Genomic DNA, 15344 nt, shown 5'->3' with positions numbered 1-15344 from the left:
AGGGGGATATACGGCGGAGTGCCTTATCGATAGGGGGGGAGGGCAGGTTTTTGTATCGCGCGCCTCATGTTCCCTGCACGGATGCATGATAGGCGAGTTGGATAGGGCTTGTGACTGCGTAGCGGGACGTGCAAGGCTCAAGACACGAACGCGCCAGTGGGGACCCTAATTTTTGAGACCATGGAGAGGGGATCAACGGGGGATTAAATTTCCTCTGTGAACACCTCGACTCCACCCTAGGCAAGACTAGTTCCTTTTCCTCTTGGGTCAGGTATTTATCTCAACCCATCAAGTGAAAGGACGCTTTTATAATGCACTCGTTGGGGACCGTTATCATCAGCGATTAGCATTCGCTTATTAAAAGCAAGGCAGTGAGTGCAAAGCAGCAGGAGTGGTGCCTACCTACAGACTACAGTAAAAGGAGTAGCCAGCTCTTCACTCATCTGACCGTTGGCAGCTCTGCTCGCCGCTCTTCCTAATGGGCCTAACCAGCGTTTGAGAAGAATTGCCCATGCCCACTTAGCTTCGTTGTCACGATCTTTTGAGATTGTAAGAGGCGCCTTGCAGAGTCATGCGCCTCGAAATTACATCTCTAGCATTTGCTTTTGATATCACCCACACAGGTTTCTCTTTCAGGTGATTGATCTGCCTCCCTCCTTAGATGGGCGTCTAGTTATGGTTGCAGCTCAGAGGCACCTGACATAGCCCAAAGCTGTGTCCCGGCTGTTGTCCCCGAGTGACTCAAACCTGTCTGACTCATTTCTTGGTCCATGGATTGCTTTCCACTTGACTGGAAATGCATTGATGGTAGTTTTGAGAAGGATGACTTCTATGAGACCATCCAGGCACCCAAGTGGATCGACTTCTCTGCCCCTCTTCAACCTGTGGATGATCATGCATGGTTTTGTGGCCGAGTTGGTAAGCTCACTTTCATTTGCTCCTAAATTCTTCTCCAGCTTAGCTGAAGTGCATTGCCATTTCACTTTTGTCCTTTCGTGAGGAATTCTACAGGTTGCACTCATGAGAAGAAGTTCGCCTTGCAAGTGATCAACCAGGTATCATGAAATGCAATTTTAAGCAAAACCATACCCACACACCCAGATGAAAGCCCTCATGTACAATCACACACAGATTGCATTCATACACACCAATTCATACATGCACATGTGGCTGGCACACCCATAGGTGGCTGGCGTGTAACTACATACGACATGCAAACCTCTGACTTACAAACCGGCACACTTTTGGTTGAATGCAGGAGAGGAGAATCTCCACCCAAGCGTCTAACGAACCTGCACTCGTGGTTGTTTCAGTGGCCATTCCTACAGCTCGGTTGGTTTGCTTTCTTCTTTTAAAATTCTGCCTTCGATGTGTCCCCCCATTGTTCCAACGTTTGCCGTATAAGAGACACAAAGCAATTACAGCTTTGCAAACATGGTGCACACTAATGCCTTTGCACATCGTGAGCACATCAGTTCGCGGATGGGTTTGTTGTTTTTTCCCATGCTAGATCATCATGCATGGATACATCACTTGTCTACGGCTAGGTGTAGATTCGGGGTAAAAGCACAAGCATGGTCGCATCGAGCATGTATCGTCTTCAGTCATATGCCAAATCCTACACTTGATCCCCAATGCTCTGCTCGGTTTTAATGGTCCTCGAAAACCAAGCTCCCAAGCCCCTCACAGTGTCGGTGCTTCTGTACATAGGATTGGAATCTCCAACAACGGAAGGCCAAGGAGAGTATTCTCAAGTTCTCTTTCCTCTCTCGCATCACTAAGGGCAACCTATGCCAGAGACAAGGTGGCTTACCATAGAGACAAGGTGGCTTACCGTACCCAATTGCCTTTGCCCTCCATTGAGGAATGTAAGGGCGTCTCTGCAAAGAGCGTGAGGAGACAGCTGCAGGAAAGCGAGAATGAAAATCCAAACAGAACATGCAAGGGTGAAGAGGGGGCCTTAAAGAAATCCTCTTTGCTCCGGGGTGCAGAAGCCAAGGAAAAAAAAAGCAAGATCTCAACAGCAAGCTCAAGGAATCTATCTGAACAGATTTCTCTCTCTCAAACTGGACCTATGCTGGAGGCTAGAACTTTTGTCTTTGGAGAGAGGAATGCAACCCATGCCAAGAGCATGTTCAACAGGGGTTTTCGGAAGGATGCGACTTCTGTTTCGGCCAGCGTATCTGGGGCTAAGAGTCTAAAAGGACGAGGCATGGATACCATTTCACTCCTACAGCCAACTGCCAGAAACTCTCATCTTACGAACTCCTCAGTGATGCCCCTGAGGAAAAGCACCACAAAGGCAAGGCATCTGAATAGCAGTGTGGTCGGTGGGGCTGGAGCATGCAAACCACGGAAGCTCACCAAAGATGTCAAGGTAGCAGTCAATTCCCATGCATGTATCAAGATAAGTGATTGCAAGGAGGAAGCAACATCAAAGCAGCTGTGCAACACTTTGAAAGGCAACAAGCATAACGTTTATGCGTCTTTGCCTTTGAAGTTCCAAGAGTTGCAACATAACAAGCGAGAAATTCAAATCAAAAGAGATGTTGAAGGTTGTGGAGCATCCACCCAGAAGCAACACACACAAAGAGAAGAGCCCAAAGAATGTGTTTGTGGTGTAAGTTCTTTGGCTCCACTGGTGGTACTAGAACAAGAAGGGCATTCGGCTGTCCAAACAATATCAAATTCTCTTCTAGGTGGTGAGGATGAAGGGGTGTCTAACGACTTCCAAACAAGGGAGGAGGATTCTATTCAGAATACCCTTGAGACATTTCTTGAGAACTTGCGGCTCAGTTCGCATGAGGAAGAAGCAAAATTGTATGTAGAAAATTGTACCTCCAAGCAGAGGCTTGGTCGTAAGGATCTTGCAGAATCACCAGAGCAGAGTACAAAGCAGGATTTTGTCAATGAGCAGGATCCCACAGATTGTACAACAGTAAAATTTCATGGAAATGACAATGTACATCCTCTTTACAAGGAGATTGTGGGCGAGCATGATCAAGAGAGTGCGTTAGAGCAAGAGATGGAACAATCTATGAGATGCTCATCATTTAGTGAGGTGGTAAGCTCTTTGAATGGGATGGAAATGGCGGCTTTGCAGACGACCAGCAATGTTGTTATTGCTGACAACAGTGACCAAATAGCTTCAACAAACAAGGTTGAGGTCAATGCCATTATCAACCAAAAGCAAGGTCTCAAAGTTATGAAGGATGGGCAGAGATGCAGGGGAACAAAGAGGTCTCTCTCTCTCTCTCTCTCTCTCTCTCTCTCTCTCTCTCAGAGTGCTTGATCACAGCTCCTCACATAGTAACTTGTTTACTCATACAGAAAGAGTTCTGAGCTCAATCTGAGAATAAAGCATGCTACCAGAGACCATAGACGCGAAACGCAAATGGTGAGATGAAGATGAATAGCAGGTGAAGTGAATGACCAGATATCTGGGTTATTAATGCTTTGATGTGGCTTCCTTGTAGGTGCCTCTTCTGAGCCAGCCAACAAAGCAATCTGTTGCTACAGCAAAACTGCATGTTATGGCATGTGGCTCAAAAGATTCATGGAAGATGAAAACTACGATAGCACCCTTTCGTTTACGGACTGAGGTAAGGTCTATTATCCCCTTGATGCATTTACAGTTGCTGGCAGGCATATGCAACATCGCCGACGAGTAATATTGTTTGTATGTGAACTGCCCTCTCCTTTCAGGAAAGAGGAGCTTTGAGGGGGCTTAAACTTGCAAAAAAGGAACCAAGAGCACCATTGGCAAGGGTTAACTGACAAAACAACCTGTCTTTTGCATTTATTGCTTGGTGCAATAATCAATTCTGACTTCTTTGGCTTCATTTGACGTAGGATTCCATGCATTGCGCATTACGAATGCCCACTTTTGGACACCCATTCAGACCACAGAGGTAAATGCAGTCAGTGATTTTCTCTTTGGCATGAATTGGTCTGACCATGCAAGGTTGTCATATATTGGAGCCGTTCTTGGTAGGGGAATTCATTTGCTGCTCATATTCAATGCATGCACACATGCATGGCTACAACTGTCCAAGTAATGGAAGCTTGTGTATGTCTAAGACGTGAACGGGCTTCTAATGCATGTGTACCTTTGAGCAATGCAGGTCCCTAAAGAAACTGACAATTCCTAAAGAACCCAAATTCCTTCCATCCAAGGCTAGAATAGAGAGCAGACCTCTCAATTAGTGTCTCTACAAAAGTCATTTAAATTCTTTGATGTAGGAAAATTTATATTCATTGGATGGGCTTTATCTTATGCCTTCCCTCCTCATAAGTAAGCAAATTCCAAATTGTTTGATTGGCCTTCCATTTATTCAGAAAATCCAAAGTGAATAAGCCAAACGCCAATTATTTGAATCACCTTCATTTATTCGCAATATGCAAAGTGATTCAGAAAATCCAAAGTGAATAAGCCAAACGCCAATTATTTGAATCACCTTCATTTATTCGCAATATGCAAAGTGAAAAAACGTCTGAACTGAATAAGAAACAAAAGTCTTTTGGGACTTTTGTTCATTCAAAACATATTTTCTTCAAGGAGTTGTCAACAAATCAGTTGTCTGTCTTATATGCAACAATGTAAGCTTTTTGTAATCATGCTGATTGTGGCGTAGTTGTATGGGTAACATCTTATTGATAACTAAAACACATGTGACGGCATCCTAATAAGAAAGGATGCTAATGGTGGCAAGATAATGAAGTAAAACTCAATCCTTGGTTTCTGGTCTATATCCAAACTGTTGGTACATCATAGTGGCATGTGAGGATGCTAATGGTGGCAAGATAATGATTTAAAACTCACTCCTTTGTTTCTGGTCCATATCCAAATTGTTGGTAGGATGTTGCTTTGATTGTGTAGAAGAAGGCCCCCAAACATACACACATGCTTGTTGTGTTTCAAACACAAGAAGCATGTGTGTGTGTGTGTGTGTGTAGAGGGTGGACTCTTGGGCCTTCTGTCACAAACACCTTCTTGTCCTCCTCTTGCCACTGATTTCATGGAAAGCTTCTAATCAATGTGTGTCACTTATTTCCTAGAATGGTTTACAAATATAGTACTTGTTTAAAGAGTCATGCATACCTCCCTCATTCAACGTAAACTTTCATACAAAAAGTGAAGTGTAATTGAGCATCAAGCAAATTGGTCCCTTGCACAAGAGAAACATAAAAAAGTTGTGCATATTTCTACATCAATCCATTTCTCAAGTTTTCAAATCTCCTCTTGGAAATATCTAAAAAAACAAACCACCGCTCAACTAAACAGATCATACTTGGCCTTCAATTTTCTTAATCTTCAAATGTCTTATAAGCTAACAAAATACTAACGGTATCCCGTGCACCGGCATCAATACTCTTTGCTTCCCAATTGGACATTGAGGTAATCTTTGGTGAGCATTTTGGCTTTCAATTCAACTAGAAAGAAAGCTACATATGTAATTTGGTCCTTTTGTACAAATCTCTTGATAAAGCAACTCTTTACAAACCATGCATTCTGTAGACATGTAGGGATAGTGCACACATTTATTAAAGTTTCTTCATTACATAGTGCTGTTTTTCATATATTGTCTACTGAGACGAGAACAATCTGAATGGAGACAACTACCCACTATGGAATGCATGATGCAATCTTATTGGCTACAAGCGCCTTATGTTAGGTAGAACCTCCCTATATATGTCTATGTTCTGTGGTTACAAAACACTTTGGGTGTTACAAAGTCTTGCAGTTCGGGTGCTTAAATTATTTTGCTTGCCACTCAACAAGCGCATTAAGATGATAGATGTTGGAATTAGGGTTGCACAGATGCACACACAACTTGGAGGAGATGAAGAAGCTCAAGGAACACAACAGAGAGTGTATTGCTTAGTGTGCAAATAGAAAGATAAGTTAGCCGTAGAGTCATGGACGTATACACAATGCACGTGGAAAAAAAACCTCCTACTGAGGAAAAAAGTACCTTGATGGTCCCAAGCGTGTTCATACACCATACACCTCACTACCACGTGTATGGTAGTGAACGAGAGGTGACATTTAGTGTATAAGGAAGTGCCATGCCCTAAGAACATGATCAAACCACAAAGGGAAGCAAGCCCAAAGCTTTGCGGAAAGCTTCAAACTTCTCACAAGGCGATGTCTTTGTGAACGGATTTGCAAGGTTGTCCTTTTTCCGCACATAAGCCAAGCCGATCTCTCCCGCTAAGATTCTCTCCTCAACATATTGATGATGCACCTCAATGTGCTTTGTGCAAGCATGAAAACTGGGTTCCTTGCAACTACCAATGCACTCTGACTGTCAATGTAGACAATGTTGGCAATACCTTGTCCATCACCCAAATCAGTCATAAAGCATCTGTGCCATATACACTTAACCGCACCTGTGTGAATACTGCTATGTACTCAGCTTCCCAACTAGAAGTAGCCACAATAGGTTGCTTCTTACTCAACCATGATATGTAGGAACTGTCGAGCATGAAACAAAAACCACTAATGGACACTCGTGTGTTATAACAAACCAATCTAATCCAAGTCCAAAAAAGCATGCAAATTTTGTGACAATAATGCCTCCTTGGGATAAAAAAACCGAAGATGTAAAGTGCCACTCAAGTAGCAAAAGATCCTTTTAACAGACTACCAATGATTAGACCTTGGGCTATGCATAAATCTGTTGATCTGTGAGATTGCGAATTGAATATCCGGCCTCGTATTGCATACATAAATAAGACATCCAACAACAATATGGTAAAGAGTGATATCAGTAAGATCTCCATCAAGAAGACTCAATTTTAAACTCGTTTATATTGGAGTAGCAATAAGTTTACAGTCCTCAAGTCCAAACTTACATAGTCATGTCTCTGTATATCTTTCTTGACACACAGCAATACCTCAATCACACTTCTTAAACTGTATGCCCAAGTAATGCTGCAAAAACCCCAAGTCTTTCATCCTGGACAAAATGAACAATTAAAAAATATACAATACAAAATGAACTTAAGAAAAAATAAAAAAGAATTGAAATTTTATTTCTATTTTATTTTTATTTACATCAGGGAGTGTTTTTCTTTTTGCGGATTACATCAGCTGGTGTGGGATGAATGGTGATAGACCTGATGTCAAGTGTTTTTACAATCTCTTCAGCTTTTGTTACCCCTTGACTTAAGTCAATCAACAACATTAGAGTCAAGTGCCTCCCATACTTCCATAATTTTTCTTTTACCTCTTTCAAGGAAAGACCATTGAAAAGCTTTGCTTTGCAATATGTATATGAACCCCAATTTCTTGTCGATTACAAAACACTTAATTGTCAAAGTTGACGATGCGAAAGCGTAGAGACGATGAGAAAAATGCATGAGAGAGAGAGAGAGAGAGAGAGAGAGAGAGAGAGAGAGAGAGAGAGAGAGTATCTTGAACCAATCAACCTTGGCAGTCAATAATTGGTACTTAATACAATGGGAGAAATGGGTTGTATATATACCCACCTAAATAAATTGCCCTATGTTTGGGGTACTATCGTAGCATAGCTCCAATGACCAACAATAATTGTCAATTCGGAGGGATGAGCTACTAGGCTAAGGCATGGAAACACTCACCGATTAGTGAGCTAATCATGTCAACACGAATGACAACTATATGAAGTGGGCTTCTCGGCCTATGGAGGAGCTAAGCCATGATGTCTAAAAATCTCCATATCCACTTCTCTTCACCTCAAATCGACCCAATCACACGCATTGATGATTGCAAAGATGCACACATCACTAATCCTATCATGCAACACACAAATCACAAGTTCACACACATGATCCATTGAGCATCCACACTCCAATCAATCCTACATACACACACAAAGAATAGAGAGAAATCATACAAGATTAGAGCGAGATTAATCACTAATTAGTTACGATCTAGCTAATCAAAACATCATTAAGAATAATAAGAAAGTATAAGAGAGGTATAGTGAAAGAGAATTAAGTATTGATTAGTGTTAATCAAATCATATGAGCAAGGAGAAGCTCAAGGACTCCATAACCACACACCTCGTGAACTCTCACCAAAGAGTGGTCTCAACAAATATGAGGCTGAGAACCCTAATTTCTTTTACACAGTGCCTTATATATCTAGGGTAAAAATATGCATTATTCGAACACCCAAGGCCTTTAGGGCTCCATAACTTATTGAATCTGCAATCTAGGCACACTAATTGACCTCTTATTTATAGCTTGGAACTCTCATTGAGCCCATAACACATTACAAATAACACAATGGCTTGAAATAAATTGGAGATTTACAATACATGGCCATTTTGAAAAGTGTGTAACTCCAATATTTATTGCTTCTTTGTATTGATCTTTGATGTGTATCCATAAGGATTGAACCTTTAGCAAATTTTGTTAATTGACATGAGCTCAGTTAACATTCCCCCCTTTTGATTTTAGTGCCCATCCTTGGGCATTGTTGAAAGGTGTCCGTGGAGGATGTGGAAGGTAGTTGATTGGTTGTCGATGGGTTGTGTCTTCATTAGTCGTTGAATTTGTTGATGAGGTTCATTTTTTTGTAGCATCTGCATTGGTCCAAAGTTTATTGTTGATGTGAGAGATGATGTCACATTTGTCTGTTGTAGCAGCATAATGGCGAGGCTACTTGACTATCTCACATCCAGACTTGAGCTACACAGTTGGATTGGTGAGTTAGTTTATGCAGTCTCCCAGGAAACCATACTTGGATGTAGTGCTGTGCTATGTGACTGCTACTTTGGATTATATACTCTTTTATAGGACTGATATGGAGTTGCAACTCTGTGGCTACACAGATGCGGATTGGGTTGGTAGTACATACGATCGCAGGTCTACCAACGGATTTATGTTCCCACTTGGGAGTGACGCTATCACATGGAGCATCAAGAAGAGACCTACAATTGCTCTTTTGAGTATAGAGGTAGAGTACAAGGGTGTTGCAGTGGCAGCATGTGAAGTAGCATAGCTAGGATTGCTACTTCACAATTTTGGAGTATAGGTGTAGAGACCGGTTGTCATTTATTGTGACAACCTCAATAGCATACAGTTGGAACGAAACCTAGTGTTTCATGCCAAGACAAAGAACTGTAGCCTGCTACAGTGTCACTTTCACTTTCACAGGACAATAGTTTACAGTTGGGCTTTGGTCAGTTGGTCTTTGGTCTGGTCGGTTCACACTAGAAGGACTCGTTGGGCAGAGACACGTGGCAGGGTGGTCTAGTGGACATCCTGGCCAGGTCACCACCACCACCTAGTGGGGATAGACTTAGATGATGTTCTTTATGAGCCGTTGGTGGCTCTTGATGATTGTACATATGAGTAGTCGTTTTGGGCCAGTGGCATTATCTTGTACGTAGCCGTCTAGAGTGGGTCTTTACACAGAGCACGTCTGCACCATCCCGGCACATCTGAGCCTCGACACCCCCATTGTACCTGTGAGTCCTGGGCTGGAGCTGAGTGTGCTGCCACACCAGAGTCTGTATCAGTCTTTGAGATAGTCGAGTCATATGTTCTGGTCTGCTGTTGTGTCTTTGCAAGCTCTGTTGACGTCTATTGTTTCCTTTCTGTTCAGTCTGTTTGAGGGAGATTCAGTCTGTTTGAGTGATATTGTCATGCACATTGCATTGAGGACCACCCACTGTAGAGAGCACGACACATTATCCGCGCTATAGGTGCTCTCATTTTGGTCATCACGGTAGGAACTCAAAGGAAGTCTCACTCTTGTGGAGATAAAATCGTGAAGCTAATCGGTTGTTACCTGGCTCCGCACACTTGCTTACACTGTGTAGATAGTCTGCAAGTCTGGTCCTCTCTCGCCCTGGTCCAGGTCCTAGTCCTCTTACCTTGTCCTTGGTCTTTGGTCCTGGTCTAGTCCTCGCCCTGGTCCAGCCCTCCTCGCCCTGCTAGCTAGGTAGTCTAGTCACTGGTCCTGGACCAGGTGGTCTAGTCACTATCCTCACTTTTTCTGTGTTAAACCTGTGTTTTTCACTGCATGACACATACAAGGCGGTCAGTTGAGCGTCAAAGCGCACTACTGAGCCCTCTGAAGCACTATAACAGAAGACGCCCTGTGGTGTCTAGTAGAAGTCCATTAACCTCATCAACCATACCTCCACATACGCCATCCCCCATTCCTTCATTCCCCATTCCTTCATCCAGTTCCACATCTTCGAGATCACCTTCTCCAGTAAATCTCTCTACTATTCTGCTACAGCAGGCTCAACAAGGGGCCATGGAGGCGTTGGCTAGTGTGTTGGCCGAGGTAAACATCAAGTTCCCCACCTTCAAAGGACTCTCCTCGGAAGATGCGGACGACCATGCATGGAGGTTTGTATCTCTCTGTAGAGGATGTGGTCTTAACAGGGAAGATGCTTATCTGGTACTTTTTCCATCCACCTTGGACGGCTTAGCAGACAAATGGTACATCCAGTTTGCAGAGAATCATTTTGCAACTTGGGCAGACTTAAGACAACAGTTCTGTGCAGCTTTCAGGCCGGGCGACTGCCAAGAGAAAGTGTTGGATGAGTTGGCCAACATGGTGCTCCAGCCAGAGGAGACCTTTGCAGAGCTTATGACCAAAACCAAGTCTCTGGTTGCCAAGCTTCCCCAGCAACCGAGTGAATTCATGGTTAAGAAGTGGGTGGAGAAGGCGCTTCCAAAAACCTCTCAGCCAAAACTCCGGGAGAGCCTCCGACCTGACGCCACTCTGGAGGAATTCATCGCAGATGCTACTAGAATAGAGGGGGCTAGGAAGCTCTTTAACAACTCTCCTCAAATAGATACTCCCTCTGTGTTCTCGGAAGGTAGTCCTGCTGATCCTTTGACTTCCTTGCACAGGGAACTCGAAGCCCTCAAACTACAATGCGCCCTCCAAGAAGAGAAATCAATCTCTCTAAGACAAGAGAAACCATCGCACCTTGAGGCTTTGGATCAAATCAAGAGAGAACTAGAAGAGATTTGGTCTCAGCAGGAGACTAAAGCTATGGTATGGTTCAACTCTTGTCGCTCTCCTGGACATCCTCCACAGGACTGTCCCCTTCGGGCTACAACATCAATGCCATGATACATGGTCTCTATTCAGAACTTACCTGTGCCGCCAGTAACACTCTCTCTTCAAAATCCTCAGGAGGACACAAATGTCCAAAGTCCTACAACAGACAATACAACAGTCTAAGAAGTAAGTGTGTCAGCCCCAAATTCTCATGCTTCGAATGACCCGCCGATGGAAGCCCTCGGTTTTGGGGAACCTATAACACATCACCGAAGGGGGAAGAAATATCCTCTGCATGCACTCGCCCAAGATTTCCCCCTTCCTGGAGCATCTCCCAAGTTGGACCCCCTACAAAAGCACTCTGTCATGTCTGCATCTGAAGATTTACCCTTTGAGGAGCTCCCACAGGGATGGTTACAAGAAGAGTATGTAGAGTTTCCAATCGATCAAACACCTGCACATGATGTCTTGAAGCTCCAAGAGGCAGCTCACCTCTCATCTTCAGAAGCACCCTCTCCAGCTACACCCCCGGACCCGGTCAAAGAAGTCAACCTGGGAGAGCCTGATAACCCTCAGCACGTACTGTTAGCAGCTTGGTTATGGGAGCATCCCGCATTACTCAATCAGGTAGTCTCTTTCAAGTACACTCTTTTAAAGATGTTTTTGCTTGGTCCTACAAGGATTTAGAGCGGATTCCACCAGAATTGGGTGTCCACACTATACCTCTGGTTGAAGGGGCTAAGCTTGTAAGAGGCCGAGCGTACAAGCTCAACCCGAAGTATGCTGAGGCGGTCAAGGCAGAGTTAGAAAAAATGCAAGAGGCAGGGATCATTGTACCTGTGGAGCACTCTGAGTGGTTATCACCCATGGTGATAGCGCCTAAGAAGCAGTCCAACAAAATCCGTGTGTGCGTAGATTATCGTGCTCTGAATAAGGTAACTATCCCAGATGGTTTCCCAACACCTTTCACTGAGCGTGTGCTCGAAGATGTAGTAGGGCATGTATTGTACAGTTTCATGGATGGGTTTAGTGGATACAATCAGTTGGGCATCCATCCAGGTGATCAGCTGAAAACGGCCTTTGTGACTCCCTGGGGTATTTTTATCTACACTCGAATGTCTTTTGGGTTGAAAAATGCCCCACCTTCTTTCAATAGGGCGGTGGACATCTTCGCATCTTCATGGACAATTTTTCGACCTTCTTAGGTGCTCAATGTTCAACCCCAGTGGAAAATCTAGAGGAACACCTCGCTCAGCTCTCTGCTGTCTTCCTTAGGTGCAGAGAGGCACGCCTAAAGCTAAATCCTAACAAATGTCATTTTTTGGTTACTGAAGGCACACTTCTAGGCCATGTGGTGTCTGCTAAAGGTTTAGCGCCTGACCCAGAGAAGATTGTGACAATCTTAAAGTTACCACCTCCCATCAACCCAAAAGGGGTACAGAGCTTTGTAGGCCACACAGGTTATCATCGCAGGCTTATAAGCATGTATGCACAGGTGGCTCAACCCCTAACACGCCTAACCAGTGCTGCTGTTCCCTTTCAATGGTCAAAGGCAGAGGTTGAAGCTTTTGCATACCTTAAAAAATGCCTCACTGAAGCGCCTATCTTAGTAGCTCCCAATTGGTCTCTCACCTTTCATGTGCATACAGATGCAAGTAAACTGGCTGTGGGTGCGGTGCTGACTCAACCTAGTAAGGAGTATAACCTGGATCGCCCTGTTCACTATGCGAGTCGCCTACTCACCAGGGAAGAGTGCAACTATAGCACCACAGAAAGGGAAGGTTTAGCTATTGTGTATGCTCTGCAAAAATTTCGGCACTACTTATTAGGGGTCCACTTCACAGTTATTACTGATCACCATGCCCTGCGATATCTGCTCAAAAAGCTGCAGGTTGCAGGTAGAGTATGGCGATGGCTACTCTTATTTCAAGAGTTTGATTTCGAAGTGGTACTCAGGCCCGGAAAACATCATGTCCTTGCTGACCATCTTTCTCGCGTTCACACTGGTGAAGAAGCAACATGGGTTACTGATGACTTTCCTGATAGCAGTCTTTTTAAGGTGGATACCACTCTGGAATGGTAAGGTGATGTTTTGCATCTACTTTATACTGGCCTTTACCCAGAGAATGCTTCTCCCCTGCAGAAGAGACGCCTGTTGCTGAAGTCTAGGCCTTTCACTCTCATTGGGGGCCAGCTATACAAATCAGGGCAGGATGGTGCTCTGAGGCGGTGTGTCTCCCCTCATGAAGTCGAGTATATTTTAGAGGATGCCCATAGTGGTCCCACTGGTGGCCATTACCCTGGTCATATTACTGCACAGAAGATTCTCCAGTGTGGCTTATGGTGGCCCTACATTTTCCGTGATGCAATTGCCTATGTAAAGGTATGCGATGTATGTCACCGCTGTGGCCCTAAACCAAGCAAACAGTCAAACCATCCTCTGCAGGTCTCTATGGCATGGCAACCCTTTGAGAGATGGGGCATAGATTTTGTAGGCCCAATTACTCCCTCTGCCCAACCCGGAAATCGGAAGTATCTCTTGGTGGCTACCGACTACGCAACAAGGTGGGCAGAGGTACTTGCAACAACGGACTGCACTGGCACTACGGTAGCCAAGTTTCTCTACGAAAATATTTTGTGCAGGTTTGGATGTCCCTTGGAAATCACCAGTGACAGGGGTAGTCACTTTGTGAATGAAACAATTTCTACCTTGCTGGCCAACTACAAGATTTTTCACAGAAAATCTTGTTCCTATTACCCTAGAGCAAACGGGCAGGCAGAGAGCACTAATAAGGTTCTGATAGCACTCCTGCGGAAAGCATGTCATCTTCATCCCTCGACTTGGGATCAAGCTATCCACGGTACACTTTGGGCATATCGAACTTCTTTCAAAGCCACAACCAATCACACCCCATTTCAATTGGATTTCGGTTTGGAAGCGATGGCACCTTTTGAATTCAACTCAGGATCCCCGCGAGTGGGGAGTCTTCGTGCCAATGGAAATTTGGGGTCGGCATTTGTCTCTCATCTTTTCCTTTTGGAGGAAAGCCGAGGTTTGGCTTCACTGGCTCTAGAAGTAGAGCAGCTTTGTCATAAAGCATGGCATGATCGCCATATCAGGAAGCCGCAAATAACGCAAGGAGCACTGGTGCTACTTTATCAGGCCAAGTTTCTGAAAAAAGCAAAGAAGTTGGTCCCAGCATGGCAAGGACCATATAAGGTCATGGAGATTCTACCCCACGGAGCTGTACAATTAGCCACTCTCAAAGGAGTTTCTCTGCCTTTAGTCAATGGATCTCGGATCAAATGCTATCATGCTTAAGCTGTAACCGTGCGACAATCAAGTGTTGAGCTTCGCCGACTCTTGAACCTTTAAATAACTTCGGAATCACTATCTTCCGTATCTTGCTGTTCCGTTTTATCTTATCTCTTAGACCCTCTCCTTAGACAGCTCTCCTTCTGCAGACTCTGTTAAGCTCATAGGTTTGATTCTGGACTTGGATCAACTCTATCCTTCACTCTCTCTGTCTTCAATCCCTGTCGGTCTTGGACATAACCAAATCTCCTCAATCCTCAATATCGACTTAGTTCCTTTTCTCAGCTTTTGCCTCTCAAGTGAATCTCAATTCTTTGATATGCATATATGCCTTTGTATCATTGAGTGGGGTATTTATGAAAGTACTTCGCGTTTTATCTACCACTACTCATTCTTTCTGAGTACCTCAAAATTATCCATGCTTTCTATTAATCAAGTCTATGTATTGGTCGTCGCTAAATCTTTAAGATCTCTTGGATAGTTCCTACGCGTTAAAAATCTCTCTTTATTTTTCTATCCTCGACTTTGTCTATCCTCTCAACCCCCCCTAGCCCTAATCCTAGCCCTAGTGCTTTCCCTCTCTCCTCGCCCTGCTTCGCCCTTGACCTAACTTATCCCTTGCCCCTAGCCCCTCGCCTCTCGCCATAGCCCCCCCTCACCCTCTCTCCCTCGCCTCCTTCCCCTCGCCCTCGCCCCCTTACCCCTATTCCCTCGCCCTCACCCCCTATTCCCTCGCCCCTAGCCCCTTGCCCCTAGACCCTCACACTCTCGCCCTCGCCCCCTATTCCATCGCCCCTAGCCCCTCGCCTCTCGCCCTAGCCCCCCCTCACCCTCTCGCCCTTGCCTCTTGCCTTGTCCATCCCCTCGCCCCTCGCCCCTAGCCCTAGCCCTCTCCTTCCCCCTCGCCCTCGCCCCTAGCACCTGGTCCCTCGTCCCTAGCCTCTAGCCCCTCGCCCCTAGACCTAGTCCTTCCTCCCCTCGCCCCTCGCCCCTAGCCTAAGGAAAAACAAA

General features: G+C 44.7%; 1 protein-coding gene across 4 annotated transcripts; it reads left to right on the top strand.

Moving 5' to 3' along the window:
• Positions 1–242: 242 nt before the first annotated feature.
• LOC147439944 (uncharacterized) lies at positions 243–9494 on the top strand. 4 transcript variants are annotated; one of them, XM_086485653.1, is made up of 10 exons: positions 243–918; positions 1012–1055; positions 1259–1332; positions 1711–3240; positions 3331–3397; positions 3477–3602; positions 3706–3762; positions 3853–3911; positions 8637–8695; positions 8823–9494. In XM_086485653.1, exons 1-10 carry the CDS (start codon positions 771–773, stop codon positions 8990–8992), a joined length of 2334 nt encoding a protein of 777 aa, XP_086341779.1. In that variant the 5' UTR covers positions 243–770; the 3' UTR covers positions 8993–9494. The 4 variants fall into 4 exon arrangements, with proteins under 4 accessions (XP_086341779.1, XP_086341778.1, XP_086341781.1 ...); XM_086485652.1 differs by having other exon boundaries at positions 3706–3768; XM_086485655.1 differs by lacking the exons at positions 8637–8695; positions 8823–9494 and adding an exon at positions 4125–4481 and having other exon boundaries at positions 265–918.
• The last annotated feature ends 5850 nt before the right edge of the window (positions 9495–15344 follow it).

Source organism: Adiantum capillus-veneris, chromosome 16 (genome assembly GCF_014529385.1).
Source record: "Adiantum capillus-veneris isolate H3 chromosome 16, ASM1452938v2, whole genome shotgun sequence".
In the NCBI taxonomy this organism is placed as follows: domain Eukaryota; kingdom Viridiplantae; phylum Streptophyta; class Polypodiopsida; order Polypodiales; family Pteridaceae; genus Adiantum; species Adiantum capillus-veneris.
This window is presented reverse-complemented; position numbering and strand designations above follow the sequence as displayed.